Genomic DNA, 16,485 nt, shown 5'->3' with positions numbered 1-16,485 from the left:
AGCTGGAGGTGGCCAGCAGGGCTGTCGTCTGCCCCATCCCACTGGATGCTGAAACTGCCCCATCTCATGGTGACCTGCTGCCCCCCCAACCCCCCCCGCCTCCACAAACCCCGCAAACTTTTGAAACTTTTATTAAATACAAAAAACCCCGGTCTCTGCGACCGAACGCTGCATTCAACGTACGCTCAAAAAAAGGGTCAAACATTCAAATGTACAAAAGTTGCCGGTGGCCCCCCCAGCCCCGGCGTGCTGCCCCGCTCCCGGCCCCACTGCTCCTGGCCCCCTGCGGGGTGTGGGGGGGGTGCTGGGGCTCCCAGTCCCATGGAGGGGCACGGGGCACCCGCCCTGCACGGCCCCGGCCTCTCCTGCCTGCAGCCCCCACTGCCCCAGGCCTGGAGGGGGGAAGCGAGAGAAGGGGGAGACCCCAGTGGCCCTCAAACCACCTGTGGGGCACCTGCTGCTGGAGGGAGCTGTGGGGCAGCCCCTCCTCTGCAAGAGCCCCCCCCAGGGAGGGGCTGGGAGGGTTCAAAATGAGCCCTATCTCCCCAAAAAGTGGGGAGGGCAGGTGAGGGCAGGCGTAGGCAGGGGCTGAACACGCACACAGCATCTGCCTTTGGGGAGGGGAGACGGGATACGGCCGCCATCCCCCAGGCCTGGGGAAACTGAGGCACAGCGAGGGGCATTCGCTAACTGGAGGTCTCTGTTTGGCAGAGCTGAGACAGGGCCCGGCTCTAAGCACCAGACTAAAGCAGAGGAAGACAGCGAGCCACGTCGTCGCGCCCAGCAGCGCAGGCAGCACTCAGCTGGGGCGGCAACATGGCCCTGATCCTGCCTGCTCGGGGGGGCCTGGGCTGCTCCCACCCCCAGCTGGGGCAGCAGCAGTTCCAGCGCTGTCAAAGGGGGAAGCCTGCACCCCACTTCTTGCAGCGCTGGTGGGGACCCCCCCAGGTCTCCCAGAGCAGCAGAATCTCACCCTCCCCGCCCGGGGTGCAGGCAGGAGCTGGCATGGGCAGGGGGCTCCTCGCCAGCGCTGGGGTTGCCCCCTCCCTCTGTGCCGGGAGCCGCACACAGGGTGGCCGGGCTCGTCCGCCGACACACCAAGTATGGGGCGGGGGTCCTGCAAACACACTCGTGGGGACAGGGAGAACAGAGAAATCCTGGGGACTGAGGGCGGGCTGTGGGGCAGCCGTCTCCGGAAGGCAGCAGAGTAGGCAGAAAACATCCCCGTCCAGTCCTGGCTCTTGAGCTGGGGCAAAACCCGCTGTGCCCAGCCAGTCCGGACACAGAGCCGGCTCCCAGCGGCTCTGCCGGCGGCATGAGCGCTAGCCCCGGGCCAGGCGGGGGGGCGGCCTGCCGATCTCCACCGTGATGTTGGTGTACATGGGCTGGCGTGAAACCTCCACCAGCCGGTACTGCAGCGAGCTGATCCCATCCCGCTTCATCGTCATTTTGGTGTTCTGGATCTTGGTGAATCTGGTGGGAATGGGAGTGGGATGAGGCGGGAGGGGGCCGGGGGGGGGAGCTTGCCGCTGTGCCAGACCTCTGCAGGGGTGAGCAGAGCAGAGGAGCTGGTGGCCGGAGGTAGCCAAGCGATCACCCAGCATCCCAGCTCTCCTGGACCCTGTGGCTCACTCACCTCTGCGGGTTGGGCTCGTTGTGTTTGTCACGTTCGTGCTTGATCATGCGGTACCTCCCGATGCGGATGTCGGGCCTCGACACCTTCATGCCGTTCAGGGAGATGCTGGGGGCCGGGAGCAGGGGGCGATCAGCATGTGGGCACCAAGGTGGGACGTTCCCCACCCCAGAGACCTGTGGGGTCAACTCCCAGCCCAAATAAACCTGTCCCTGCTTAACCAGGGCTGTGCCAAGCCAAGCTGACTAAAGCCAGACCACAGCAGGGCCAGTGCCACGACCGAGGGTGCCACATGCCTCATGGCAGAGCGTGCCCAAAGCACCACTCCTGCCTCTGGCTCTGCAGGCCGGCAGCTGCGGTCAGCCTGTGCTGTTTACATTCCCCAAATGCCAGTGTCCAGCCCTTCCCTCAGCCCCCCCGACACATTAAGGGCTGTCTCAAGCTCTCCCAGAGCGCCACACGCTGCTTGTTCACCACCTCAGATGGAAACCACAACGACACCACCGTGCCCATGGCACCTGCAAGGGGTGTTTCGCTTGCCCAGCCATTACAGGCTGGTTGTGCACCACTGTCTGCATGCTTCTTCCCCAGGCAGTGCCATAGGGAAACCCCTGGGAGATGAGGTGGGAGCCATCCGTCTTGTCTCCAGCACCCAACGCGGGGTGCGTGCAGGGGGGGATTCGGCTCCAGTCCTGCACGCGGCTGTGCTGCGGCCTGCCGGCTGCCGGCAGAAATGCCTGCTCAGCTGCTGCGCGGCTGCCACCAAGACGCTTCCAAGTTTTGCATCCCAGCCCTGGACGCGTCCAAGTTTAGCATCCCGGCCCTGGCCTGGAGCGGAGCCCACAGGCATGCCGCCCCGCTGGCGCAGCTTGCACCACAGCAGGAGGGGGACGGGCCCCATCACACTGCGGGGGTTCAGCCCCAAGGAAGGCATGTGGGTGCCCCACAGCCCCCCGGCACCCTGGGAGGGGTCAGTTTGATCTGTGAGGGTCACCAGCCCTCAAGTTGGAGGATAATTAAATCCCTCTCTGCCACGTGGCATGCCCTGTGCATGTCCCCCACAAAACCAGGAGCCCCAGCACTGGTGAAGGTGCCCAGGTCGGTGCTCGGCAGAGAGACACCAGCACACCCCAACCAGCTGGGGCTGGTGAGGGGTTGGCACCTACCGGTTAAAGATGTCATCGTCCTCTCCTCCCCAGCCCCAGTACTCGTTGGGAAAGCCGTTGATCTTCAGGAACTGTGACTTGCTCAGCCCAGAGACGCCACCGAAGTAGCCAGCATAGGGCAGCCTGCAGGGTGACAGCAAACATGTCAGCCCCCAGGGTCAGGCAGGGATGGGGGTCAGCTCCATGGCAACCCCCAGGGACAAACACGAGCCCCCTCCACGTCACTCTCCCACCCAGGGCTCTGCGTCCTCTCCCATCCAGTGTCCACAGTTATAGCCAGTGACCCCACGCCTGCCCTGGGTGTCCACTAAGGTTGGTGGCCTGGGTGTCATCCCAGCCCTGCCCAGGTAAACACCCCAGCCCCACAGAGCACCCACCTGAACCCAAACTTGTCCATGCCAACGGCAAAGTGCCGTGGCTGCTCATAGCAGCGATAGAGGTTGCGGTCGTCCATGGGGATGAGGTCCACGTCGCTGAAGATGAAGCAGTCATACTCCTCGTCATCCTTGAGGGCCTCCAGGAACCCCACATTGAGCAGCTTGGCCCGGTTGAAGGTGTCCTCGCCAAACTGCGGGGCAGAGCTCAGTGATGCCCGCCTGCCCACCCTGGCCCCACCAACCCCTCGTCCCTGGCCCCCTCACCTGGTTGATGATGTAGATGCCGTAAGCCACCTTCTGCCGGCGCAGGATGGGGTGCAGGTAGTGCAGCCAGTACTTGAGATGGTGTTCACGGTGTCGGAAGGGGATGAGGATGGCCACCTTCTGCCGGGGCAGGCAGTCTGGGGGGGTGTACTTGCCACCCTGGCGCACATCGGGGTTCTCCCGCTGCACCCGCTCCATGCTCATGGGAGAGCTGAACTCGATGAGCAGGCGCCCAACTGCAAGAGGGAGGGCAGGGTGATGCCCGCAGAACAGGACACAGTCCGGGTCATGGTCACCCACTGCTCCTGGCCAGGCCAGTAAGCAAACAGCCAGGGGGACCTGCAAGGGGGACCGGCACTGCCAAGGGCAGAGAACACCCAAAACCTTTCCCAAACAGGGGCAGAGAGACTGGGCAAGCCACTAATAAAACCTGAAGAAACCAGCTGTCCTGGTACCAGTTCCAGGCCTGGGTTTCTCCATTGTTCCACCCCTGAGACGAGAAGCCATGTTCAGGGCCCAGGGGACAGGGATGCCGCCCACTCCAGCTGCACACTCAGAGCCAGAGCCCACGTCCCCTCCACGCTCACCCTGCACATCTCACCTAAGCCGGGAGGCATCTCCTGGCAGGGCTGCAAGGGCTTCTCAGTGGCAGACTGGTTGGTGCTGGGCTTGGCGCTGGGGGACGGGGCCTCAGCGCCAGCTGGCGCGTAGCTGGGGATGGTGCCGTTGGGGCGGGAGAAGTTGGAGAAAGGGTGGGCGCGCGAGGCGTTCCTGGCGTTGAAGCGGCTGAAGAAGTCCAGGTGCTGCGCGTAGACGTCGAAGTAGAGGATCATGATGATGACAAAGTGGAGCAGGCAGAGCAGCAGCACGGCCTTGCAAATCCTTTCCAGGGTCACCCCCAAGAGCAGCCTGGTCATCTTCTGGGCACGGGCAGGCGGACATGTGCGCTCAGTGGGGCAGGGGGGCGGCTCCAGCCACGGTCCTGATCCTGCCGAGACACCCCACACTCAGGACACCCCCAGCCTGAGCCCCCAACCCCAGCCCAAACAACAGCAGGGCAGCGGGAGCAGCGCAGGCCTGAGGAGGAGGCGGTGGGCTCGCAGGTGGGCATGCCAGAGAGCACCCCGTGGGGATGCTGCGCTCAGATCCCTGCTCTGGAGGCACAGCCATGAAGACACAAGAGGTCCCCAGCCCCATGCAGCAAGTCTTCTGCCCGCTTTCCAAGGCCCAGACCAGGCCAGACCCAGTCCCTGTCCCCGTCACCCCCCAGCAGAAGAGCCTCCGTGGAGGCTGGGCCCATGGAGAAGGTCATGCTCTCCAAAACACAGCCAGCCTGGGGTGTCCCAAAGGGGGGTTCCCTCATCAGCCACACCTTTCTGTGCCACCCCCATTTCCCTCCTCCCCGTCCCACCCCCCTCGGCTGCGCTGCACCCCAGCAGCGGCACCAAAGCGGGGCCGTCAAGAGAGCGCCATGCCGGCAGGGGCCCTCCTCAGGGCCAGCGGGGCCAGCAGCTGCGCAGCAGACACCCAGTCACGCCAAGCGGGACATCCTGGCCCTCAGGACGGGGGTCCCTGCCACGTCCAGGGGAGTCCGGCTTACAGCCAGTGGCGCAGGTCCTCTCTCCTCCTGCTGCCGGTGGGGAGGCCCCCTGGGACGCTGGGAGCCGCTGGGAGCCAGGGTCCCCTTATCTCCCACATGACACCTGGAGCTGGGCCAGGGCCCTGACGGGAAGGCAGCCGGGAGAGTCACTGGAGAGCCCCGGCTGAGCCAAACCGTCTGGCTCTTCCCAGCTTCGCCACCGCCGGGGCTTGGGCCACAGCACGGTCCTGGGCCACAGCTCCTGCCCTGGTCCCTGTCTCCACCCCTGCTCCCAGGGAAGCTGCGAGGACAAGAGACAGGCACGGGGGTTCGCAAGGCCCTGGGGACCCTGGGACAGGCCGATGCCACTGCAGGGACCCTGAGGGGACCCCGGCAGCCGGGGAGCTGCAACAAGACCCCCCAGCAGGAGCGCAGCTAGGACCCGAAGGTGCTGGCAACCATCCCAGGGCCTGGGCCAGCCCACCAGCAGCTGCCAGTCCCGGCCAGTGGGGCCCCCCGGGGAGCCACAGGGCACCGAGCCGGCAGTGACGGCAGCACCGGCTGGGAGCAGGGACGGGAGCCGAGGTGTAAAGCAGGACCCCCTGCCCAACCCCACTCCAGCTGCCCCCTCCCACCCCCGGCAGGCAGCGGGGTGCGGGCAGGAGCCCACCGCAGGCAGTGAAGTGCTGGAAAAGGCTCCAAGCCCAGTGCCCACCTGTGTCCACCCACTCCATTGGATGCAGAGTGGGGTCCCCATGGGCAGGGGCCTCCTGGCACGCCCCAGCACCCCAGCCCCTCATCCATGTTTTTTCTAGAAAGTCGCCCTCTGGAGAAAAGCCGGTTTTGCCGTTATCTCCCAAACCTTCTCACGGTCACGGCGCCCTGCCACCGAGCACAGCCCTTGACGTAGCGACCTGCCTGACCCCAGCGCCCACCAGAAACCCTCCCCAAAAACCACAGCCCTCGCAGCAGGCAGCACGTGGAGCGGCGGCACCTCGACAGCCAGGTGGGGAGGCGCTAGGGGAAAATAAGAGCAGGTTTTAGGGACCCTTTAGCGGGGTGGTCCACGAGGTGAGCGGAGCACAATTTTCGATGGGAACAAAAGCGAAGCACTCCATCAAACGGTGGCCACGGGATGCCACGAGTATAAGTGGGCTTAAAAACACCCGCTTAAGCAGGGGGGCTATGAAATATGATGTTATCTCCCCCACTACAGTGCAGCATCTTCTCAAGGGGCAAGAGGCCGAAAGCAACCTGGGGCTGGGGAGCTGGTCCCCAGGGATTCACCCCGGTGTGGTGCATGCCATGGGGCTGGTGATGCTCGTTTTGGAGGGGTTGCTCATCTTCATGGGCTCCATCCTTATTCCCGCAGGCCACTGGAGGCGTGGGGGGAGCCGATGGCCCCGGGGCCATCGGCTCCCCCAACGCCTCCCTTCTCCCAGCCAAAAGCAGGGCAAAGGGGCACGTTCATCACAACCAACCCCCCCCCGGAATTTTTCCCAGCCCCCGACACACACAAAAACTTATTAAAAAACGAGAAACAACCTCAAAAAGAGGCTTTTTCCCGAGTCGGGGCGGTGCCACCCGTAAGTGACCGGGATCTCATCCCCCCGGGTCGCATCTCGGGGCCATCCCCGGGCCTCTCCCAGCCGGTCAGGCCTGTCCGCGCCGTTATACTCACCGCGGCCTCGGGGCTGCCGCGCCGCCCCGGCGCCGGTCAGCGGCCCCCCGCCGCCGCCGCCTCCTCCTCCTCCTCCTCCTCTTCCTCCTCCAGCCCCGGCCGCCGGCCCGCGGGCTCCCATGCCCGGGGCTGCGGGGCGGAGGGGGGGTAAGGGGGGGACCCAACCGGCCGGGCCGCCGCACCACCGAGAGCCGCAGGGAGACGGGGCCGCGCCCGCACGCCGGCTCCGCCCGCCGCCGCCGCCGCACCGGGCGGGGCCGCCGCCGCCGACCGCCCCGCGCTCCCGGGACCGCGCTGCCGCCGGGCGAGCGTAGCCCCGCCGGGACCGGGACCACACGGATGCAAAACCCCACGGATGTAGACCCCACCGGGATGCTCCCCCCACCCCCAGCCGCTCCGGGATGCTCAGCCCTTGGCCCCAAGCCCGGCACCGAGGACCCTCCGCGCACCCCCCCCCCCCCCCCCCCCCAACCTCCGGGGGCACAGGGACAGGGTCTATCGGTGTTTCTTTCTCCCCCCCCCCTTCCCTTTTTGGCAGTGTAGGAGGCAGCGCTTTCACCCACCCATCCACCCGGGGCAACTCCTGCGTCCATGGGTGTTGGTGCTGGCTCAGCGCCCATCGCAACCTATTTGTGGCTCCTTCCCCCCCCCCCCCCCCCCCGCTTCTTTTCCATTTTTCTCGGTGTTTCCTAGCAATGAATTTCACTCTCCCTAACACAACAGCATCACCGAAAGATCTTGGGCTGGTCCCAGCAAGAGTTTGGCCCACCACGAGTAGTTTTGGTGACATCCTCAGCCTTTCCCTTCTTGCCAACCCCACGACAGTGTTTGTCCCCATGTCGAGCAGCCCCTGTCTCTCGTCATGCCCTGTGCCTGGCCATTCACCCGAGCGAGGGCCTTCCTGCTGCCCAGCGGCAGCTCCCTTAAGAAGACAACCTTACAGCAGAGATCAAAGCAGCACCCAAACAGCCCAACCCTGCTCCACCCCTGCTAAAAGCTGTCCAACTTCTGCCTCCAGCTCTCGCTTCGGCTCTTCAGCAGGTGGCATTTCCCTCCATGAGTACTTACACACGGTCACCAAATCATCTTTCAACTCCCGCTGCTGCTGCTTTTAAATGAGATGTGGTGCAAGATGCTGGAGTCCCACATAAGCCTTCTCCATGCTTAGGCAGCAGGTATTTAGCACACCCAAGGGAGTGCAGGGCATGCTCCCCTCACCCCCACCAGCTGCAGGAGGGAGGCCATAGGCCACCCACACTACCGTGATACCAGCCCTGGTGGGTCTCATGTCCTCACAAGGGGCCCATGATCAAGCCCAGAGCCCATACCCTTCCCAAAGCCGTGATACACACAGGTGGGATTTGGAGGGTGGGAAACACCTTACAGAGGGACATTTCTGACAGCGGATGGATTTCTATCAAGCCAGTGCAGGGCAGGCCAGACCCGTCACTGAAAGACGAGGGAGTGAGTTTTTCAAGACAGATGAATGATCAAGATGATTAACCCATGGAGCAGCTTCTCTACCGCCAGCGCAGGCTGCCCAACCTCAGGTATCTCCTTCCAGCAGGCAGCCCCATGAATTCGATGTGGGTCTGACAGGATGGCCCTGTGGATGGCCCTTCTGACACCTCTAGCCCGTAGCAGCGGCAATGCCAGGGGTACAGCCCTCAGGCAGGATGGGCAACACTGCCCACACCAGACATCTTCTGAGCAGGCAGGACCCAGGTCATGTCCCTGCCATTACATGGGGCACACAGAGCTCCTGTCGCAGCCTCCAGCCCCAGAGCAGCCAGCATTGCTGGCAGGAACAGTGGCTTGGTTTGCCCCAGCTGTCTTCCTGCACCCCAGGCTGAGACACTGCTGTCCCAAAACGCACAGGACAACGGGGAGCAGAGCTGGGAAACCAGCAGAGCTTGGAGAGGCCATGCAGAGGCAGCTGCCCTAGTCTCAAGGGCAAAAATCAGCAGGCATGAACGCTTCTCCGGCTCTAGCAGCCCCACTGCTGTCCCAGCCTGGTACACCCAGGTGGGAAGAGAGATGGGCAGCTCCAGACGTGCATCTGCTCTGAGGCAGCAATAACAGCACCAGGGTATTGATGCTTCTCCTACAAAGGTGTACTGGCAGCACAGCAGGATGAGGGCCTTGTGCTGGATACAGCAGACTGCAGAAGCATCAGCTCCAGGCTCTCTGCAAAGCGGAGGCAGGAGGACCTTGTTCTTCCCTTCCCCCAAGCCTAGCAGAAGAGCTGCAGGCCCAGCTGTCCACAGCCGGCTTCCCCACGCTGTATTCACTGCAGCCAGGGAGAGGGGAGCAGAGCCAGCACAAAGTGTCCTCACCCCTGGGAACTCTGCCAGGGCCCCCTGGGATGGAGGGGCACTGCAGACCCGAGAGCCCCGGCACCCAGCAGCACCTGCCCAGGCAGCAGCACCCAGCCAACACTCACACAAGGGGGCTGCTGGCTGAAGGAGAGCCTTGGAAGGGGCAAAAGCTTTGCTCCTCTGCCCTTCTGGTGCTCCCCAGCTACACAATGGGGCTACGGACACTCTGTACGCTCCCGCTGTGCTAAACTACCTGGATGGGAGCCGAAAGGCCCAAACCAGCTTGTGCCTGTGCCTTCAGCATGCCTCACATGGGGCAGTGCCAGTGCTGGTAGGAGCCTGGCAGAGGCAGTGTGGAGCTGCCTGCTGCCTGCTCCAGCAGCCTCCTACTTGCTCTGGGCAGCAAAGCAGAGCTCTGTGTTCCCACAGCCCAAAGAGGGTGGCCTATTGCAGGCTGAGGAGGCAGCAAGATAAACCCCACACACGGAGGACACCACCAGGCTACCGGAGCCAGGCAGGGACTTTGCCAGAGGCACAGAGGGGAATCTCCAAGCAGGGGGTCAGGCCAAATCAGCACTTGCTCTCTGCAAGCCTCCCTGGCACGCACAGGGCAGAGGAAGAGCTGCATCCTTGGACAAGAACCATATTTATTTCACGGACACAGAATTGCACTGGTGGTTGATTCTACACATACCGGGGACACGCAGCAGCAGGGCCCCACAGGCTGGGCCAGGCTGCTGGGAGCAGATTCACACAGAGAAATTTGTTTCTTCCGAGGGGCCAACTGATCGGCAGGACGGGGCTCTACACAGCCGGGGTCCCGCTCCCGCCACCAGGCAGCTTCTGCCCCAATCAAGGATAGAAACATTAAATAAATATATACAGCACCTCTCGGGGCAGGCCGGAACAGGCTGGGTGGGACAGGGCTCAGTTGCCCATTTTTACTTTAGATGTCTAGAAAGAAAGAAAGAGAGGTTAGGCCAAGCCCTACAAACCCCAGCCCAGCACCCCTGTCCCACTCAGCACCCCGGGACCATCCAGAAGCTGCAGACAGCTTATCAGCCCCACCGATAAGACACGAGCATCACACAGGATGCACCCAAGGTGACACCCTCGGTGACAGTTGCTCAGAAGGGCCATCAAAAGAGTTCTCACTGCTGCAAATAGGCACAGCATGCTGTGGGGAGAGCTGTGCCACTGCAAACTTCAAAAGTAGCCTCCCTGTCCCAATGCAGAGGATTGTGCTGGAGCCCAGGTGTGTCTCCCTGGAGCTGAAGAGCACCCAGGGTGCCAGGCACCTGGTGCTCACATAAACCTGGTGGCCCCAGGAGGCGTGTACCTGCAAGATAGCAACGATGACCCCAAACAGTCCTATGGCACTGCCAAAGATCTCCACGATCAGGATCTTGACGAAGAGGCTGGCGTTCTGCGCATCAGCCAGGGCAGCCCCACTGCCCACTATGCCCACGCAGACCCCACAGAAGAGATTGCACAACCCCACGGTCAGGCCAGCCCCAAACATGGAGAAACCTGTGAGAGAGGAACACTGCAAGAGCAGGGGGTAACCGGCACCCGGGGCATGCTGCAGCAGCTCTGTCTCGAGGTGACAGAAGATCCAGAGCTACCAAGTACCAGCAGCATCCTCCTCTTTGGGGAGCGGGACTGCTCCAGGGTGTGCCCCAGCTCCTGCAGCACCAGGCCAGCAGGTGACAGTGCTCTGGGGCTGCCAGAGGGAGGACTAGTGCTGCTGCTGGGCAGCACAGCCCAGCTGAGTGCAGCAAAGCTACTTTTTGGCAGAAGAGTCACACGTCCTTCAGACACCTGCAGCAGGCTACGGGCCAGCAGAGCCGGGCCCTGCAGTCCTGTTCTCTACAGCCCAGGGCAGAGGGAACAGCAGGAGGTGAGAGTCAGGGTGTGGCAATGCTCACAGCGACGGCACCAGGGACTGAGCAGTCCTTACCTGCGTGGTAGTTCCTGGCTCCAATCGCCTCTGGGGTGACTGCAGAGAAAGGCTGAGAGAAAGCACAAGCCATGGGTTACTGGCAAGTCTGTGGTCTCCAGAAGTACCTGCTCCCAGTACAGCATGAGGCAGCTATATTTTGTCTAGAGCTGGTCCCTGACTCCATGTCCCTGGGTGGCTTCATGATATCTGCTCCCCCAACCCACTCTTCAGCATGGACAAGGGCCACCACACAGACCACCAGCCCAGGGGCTCCCAGAGCCACAAAAGTGTCCAAAATCACTAGAGGGACACTGCTCACAACTCTGCCCCATGCTCGGCTGGCACCCCCACTGTGGCCCTGAGGTCATCTCAGGGCTGGCAGGGCAGCCCAGGTCCTCCCATACCTCAGCCATGTTACTGATGACAATTGCCATGATGATCCCGTAGATGGCCACAGCCTCGCAGAAAATGATGCTGTAGAGAAAGGCAAAGTCTGAGCACAGCGTCCCAGTCAGCTTGAGCACAGCGTCCCAGGCTCTCCCCTATCCCAAGCAGCCTCTGCCAATTCTTGCCAGGCCAGCCAGAAGCCAGACCTCTCTCCGGGGCCATAGCTCAAGCCTGCCACACTGCTGCCAAGGGCAGAAAGGCAGTCCAGCCTACCCACTGCTTTCCTCAAACAAGGGAGAGCTGCCAAGGACAAAGGCTGGGTGCTGGTGGCGCTGTACCACCCGAGGAAGCTGAGACGACCCTGTGGGAAGCAGGCCTAGCGAGCCCTGTCCTCCGCCAGCCCCCTTTGCTCCTTTGGGGAAGGGCTGTGCAAGGTCTGGCCAGGGGAACCCTTGCTGGGGGCAGGAAGTTGATCTCAGGGTGTTTGTTTTGAACACACTGGGCTCATTCACTGCGTGATATCACACAGTGACTCTTCAAAGCAGCACTCTGGCTCCTTTAGGGCTCTTTGTTTTGAAAACAAACAGCGCAGCAAGTAACAGTCTGCCAGCAGCACCCAGCTAGAGACAGGACAGGAGCCTCTGCACTGTGCTGGGACCCGCCCCGTTCAGGCACAGCATGAACACGAACCCCAGGTCTGTGCTTACCTGACCAGGTTCTTGGTTTTGATCCGAGGGGCTTTGACTCCACCACCGATGATGCTGGAGCCCGTGATGTAAATCCCCCTGTGGCAGACAAGGGTGGTTGGTGGAGGGTCTGGCACTTGCTGAAGGATTCAATAGGGATACCAGGATCTTCCAGCTGAGCGACACTATGAACTTGGTCTGTCCATCCCCCAGGGTACAAATGGTCCAAAGCTCCACTGCCTACACCAGCAGAACTGCTGGGGCACAAGAGCCACCACTGCATGGCCTGGGCTCAGGCGCATGGCTTCCAGAGAGCCAGGGACGTCCCTGCTTCTCCACTGCCATTGCAGCCCATGAGGTGGTCCGTCCAGACTGCCCAGCAACCTGCCCCCACTGCTGCAGTGACCCACCCAGCCCCAGATTCCTGCATGTACACACTGTCCTGTCCCTGCCCTGCCATAGGAAACAGCACTACCTAAGCAACTACTGAGTTGGGACAGCAGGAGCCTGCTGAAGAGCCAGCCCCACTCACCAAGCAGCTCCCACCACAGACAGGGAAATGGCCAGGCCAATGCCCAGGTTGCACCACATGAAGGGTGAGGTCTCTGTCAGGAACCTGTAGAGGAAGAAGTGCCCTGAGTTAGCACACAGGCTGAGCCCCTCTAGTCATGGTGCACAGCCCCACAACAGGTAGCCCCCACCCCATCATACAGACTGAGATGCGCTAGGCACTGACAGATGGTGGGACGCAAGAGCCTTTCTTTGCCAGCCAGCAACCAAGGACCCTCACCCGCATGGACCAAGAACTTCCTCCCAAACCCTCACTGTCAAGGGGAAGCCTGGGCTGTGAGGCTGCTGGGACAAAGGTGGGTGATGGCTGCACGAGGACCCTATATGGAGCCAGTCACACATACACGTGGACTGCACCTATCCCTCCTCACAGTGACCACTGCCCATCACTCAAAAGCAAGTGCTGTTTCTTGCCAGGCACCGTCAATACCGACCACCCCACACAGCCCTGTGCTCAGTGGGGTGGATGCCGGTATTTGCAGGGAACTCACCAGGCCACATCGAAGCGGAAGCCCAGGTCAAATATTGTGTAGCAGATCCCTGGAAAGCAAGAGTGACATGGGAACCTTCAGACAGGCACCAGCAACTAGCCCAGTGCTGCCGTTTCCTCCCCTACCCGTGGAGCCCAGGAGCACAGCACAGCATGCAGAAGAGTTACTGGGAAGACTGTCTCAGGCGTGCAGAGCTGTGGGGCAAGGTGCCCCACCAAAGTCCAGCCCCAGCAACCCCAGTACTCCCACATCAGCACAAGACAGAGACAGCCCAGACCTGCGATACTCCCAGACTCCATCCCAGTCTTCACTGAGGATTGCTGCGGTTGTTGCACTCATTTTCTGCTCCCTGACCCTGTTGAGCACCCACAGGCCACGCTGGGCTGAAGGGAGCCCTGTGCCCCAGCACAGTCTCCATCCGCATCACTCAACAGCTCAGCCCCGCTGGAGAGCCAAGGAATCAGGTGACCAGCCATGAGCTCTTCTCTCTCACAGGGAGGAGAGAGGTGCAAGGCTGTGCCCTGACTGACCATGAGGTGCTGCTCCATCACCATCCCACCAAGATCTGTGCTGCTCCCCAGGAGCCCTTCAACACCAGAAGCAGCAGCTGCTGCCCAGCACCCCCCTCTTCAAGAATGTTCAAGACGCGCCTGCTGTCCTCAGTGTTTTTCCCAAGGTTGGTCACTTGCAGAAAAATTTGTACTCCAACACTGCCAGGAGACAACAAAGAGCAGCCCTGAAACGCCCAGAAAAGCTCTTCCTTTCCAGGGAGGGATTATAAGGGCAGCTCACCCTGCTGTACCCCAAGTGCTCCTCTCGCATGCCAGATTGCAGTTGGGAGTCACACCGAGCAGCCCAAGCCGACACAGAGGTGCTTACACTAAAACTCTGCTCTACTCTGAGCTCACGAGCAGGAAACACAGCTGCAGACCAGAAGAGATACTCACTCTTTGCGTGACTTGCAGTGCGCAGCTGGAAAAGACATAGACCTAGCCCTAAGGAACAGATAGGTGCAGGCAGTGTGGCACTGTCTGCTCCACACCAGATAAAGAGGGTGAAGGGATGGCTCTTTACCACTGCTAACTAGAGCCTGCAGCTGTGTGACACTGACCCCGCATATGTCTGGATAAAGAGGAAACGGGAGACTTCTGAAATGCTTAAAAGCAGCAAAGAGGACATTGCATGTCTCCTGCTGCTCCCTTCCCCCAGAGTTGCAGTCTGGAGACCGAGGTGACAGCAAGCCAGCGATGTGCTTAGTAGCAACATAGGGGCAGGACCATGTGCCCCAGGCTGCAGGAGCCTTTCCCTGCCCATAGCCAAGACCTGAGGACAACCCATCCCATGGGAGAGCTCAGTGCTGCAGCCTAGGGAGACCTGCCAGCCTCACAGCAGGGGTGTCCCCATTGTCCCTGTGTGCTAAACCCCTCCACAGATGACTTGGGGCCCAGTACCCCATGCACCAGGAGGACATACAAGTGCTGCCAGATGAGCAAGCCCCAAAACGGGAAGCAGTAATGCTGGTCACTGCTCCCGCCCACAGAATTGTGGTGTCCCCCTCCCCTGCAGCAACACACACAAATAAGGAACAGTGCCACCGTGACCAAGGAGCATGGTGGGAGGCCACATCCCAGCTCACATGTCTGGCGACCTTCAGGGATGATCGACAGTGCTGAGCATGGCCAGTCTGTAACTTGTGTTTTGGTTTCGCTGCTTGGCTGGCTGAGCAGGAACTGAACCCAGCCAGCTTTATCTGACCCCACTCCCCAGGAGTGGTAAAGAAGAGCTACAACCAGCTCAGGGCAGATCCCCAGGGCACCTTCCATCTCTTCAAGAGCAGTTGTAGCCTTGGATTCATACATAAAAGAAACAGGGTGAATGATACTTTCCCATGAGCTCTGTCTCGCAGCCCTGCAGCCAGAAGGGAAAAAAAAAAAAAAAAAAGAGCCAGGACAGCAAGACCAGAGCACCAAAGCAGGGCTCAGGACAAGGAGGAAAAGCACAAAGAGGCACCACAGCAACACTGAGCTGAGGAAACTGTTTCCTGCTCGCTCCTTCCCCAAAAAAGGACTGCAACAGGGCAGGGGAAGTTAAAAGCATGTGGGCTCAGCTCATTGACTTTTTCCAACAGTCTAAAGTTCGCAGTGCATGTCCACGCTGGTGCGAGCTGCATGATTCAGAGAGCCCAGGAAGGCAGCCCTGGGCCCAGCCCTGGATTCACCAGGCCCTGGAAACACGAGGGAGTGAGACACCCTCAGCTTCTGACTCTGTCTTTCCCCTCACTCAAACACTGAGGCAGGAGCCAAGGTCTCCCCAGCTTCTGCCTGGCTTGTGGTCACCTCACTCGGCACTGAAAGAGGAAATAACCATCAACTCCAGCATAAAAATCTTCCTGCTACCCCTTGAAGTCATCCCCTTCACAGGAAGCATTAAATCCATCCTCAGTGCCACCGAGCCCAACGCCATCAGCAGTAGAGCCCAGGCTGCCACAAGCTGCAAAACAGCCATGCACTAGCTCTGGCATCATCTGGACAAACCTGCACATTTCCTTGCACAGCCACAGCTTGGCAAAGCAGGAAGCATCTTCTCCGTCCAGGAGACAACAACTGTCACAGCCTGAAAAAACAGGCACCTATCTTTACCTCCCCTGATCTGACGGATCCAAACACAACCCTTGACTGCCACCAGCACCTTTCCACACTCACAATGAAGCAAATCAACTGCTCAACCCGGACATACTCAGAGCACCAACAGCTGCACATCCAGAGGCAGCTGTCAGTTACATGGCGCTGCTGGGGGGCTGATCCCTCAAAGCGCCCAGGGAGTGATGTCCGGTCTGAGGACCCCCACAGCGGTGCTCCCGGTGCCGTGGCAGGCCACGGGCCAGCCCTCCTGCCTCTGCCCCAGAGCAGCTCGGCCACCGGGGGACTGACAACGTTGCAATCCTTCGACCACCACCTCCCTTTTCCACACCACAGCGAACCTCCACAGCCTCTCTCCGGCAAGGCAGCAGCCAGCACGGACAGAAGCCCAAGCTACGGTCTCTCCTCACACCCAGAGCCCCCTCCTGACCCACGGCCCAGCCCCACAGCCCGACCCTGTCACCCATGGTCGGCCCTGTCACCCACGGCCCAGCCCCCCTCTGCCCCCCGTCCCGTCCCGTCGCTGACCGACGCCCAGCAGCGTGCTCCAGAAGGCGAGGCCGAGCCCCGAGTACAGCAGGGCGAGCCCCGTCATGGCGGCGGCGGCGGCAGCGCGGGACGGAGCGGAGCGGGCCGGCCGGGTGCGAGCGCGTCACCTGACCCGCGCGGGACACGTGAGCGGAACCGCAGCGCCGGAGCGGAAAGCGCGTGACGCCACCGCCGCCACCGCGCCCGCTTATTGGCTGCCCGGC

The 16,485-nt window shown here is 61.6% G+C and overlaps 1 protein-coding gene across 5 annotated transcripts; it reads right to left on the bottom strand.

The window, feature by feature from the left end:
- Window positions 1-115: 115 nt before the first annotated feature.
- Window positions 116-16,407, bottom strand: ATP6V0B (ATPase H+ transporting V0 subunit b). 5 transcript variants are annotated; one of them, XM_054211295.1, is made up of 12 exons: window positions 16,262-16,407; window positions 13,095-13,143; window positions 12,566-12,649; window positions 12,055-12,132; window positions 11,365-11,434; window positions 10,979-11,030; window positions 4,042-4,428; window positions 3,441-3,676; window positions 3,177-3,367; window positions 2,800-2,922; window positions 1,637-1,741; window positions 116-1,473 (listed from the first exon to the last, which is right to left on the bottom strand). In XM_054211295.1, the coding sequence occupies exons 1-12, from the start codon at window positions 16,326-16,328 to the stop codon at window positions 1,323-1,325; spliced, it is 1,593 nt and encodes a 530-aa protein (XP_054067270.1). In that variant the 5' UTR covers window positions 16,329-16,407; the 3' UTR covers window positions 116-1,322. The 5 variants fall into 5 exon arrangements, with proteins under 5 accessions (XP_054067270.1, XP_054067271.1, XP_054067273.1 ...); XM_054211296.1 differs by lacking the exon at window positions 13,095-13,143 and having other exon boundaries at window positions 16,262-16,379; XM_054211300.1 differs by lacking the exons at window positions 116-1,473; window positions 1,637-1,741; window positions 2,800-2,922; ... (1 more) ...; window positions 3,441-3,676; window positions 4,042-4,428 and adding exons at window positions 9,646-9,972; window positions 10,358-10,548.
- Between the last annotated feature and the right edge of the window lie 78 nt (window positions 16,408-16,485).

The sequence above is a fragment of the Rissa tridactyla genome, chromosome 8, assembly GCF_028500815.1.
Source record: "Rissa tridactyla isolate bRisTri1 chromosome 8, bRisTri1.patW.cur.20221130, whole genome shotgun sequence".
In the NCBI taxonomy this organism is placed as follows: Eukaryota; Metazoa; Chordata; class Aves; order Charadriiformes; family Laridae; genus Rissa; species Rissa tridactyla.
Note: the sequence above shows the minus strand (reverse complement) of the source record. Positions and strands in the feature narration are given on the sequence as shown.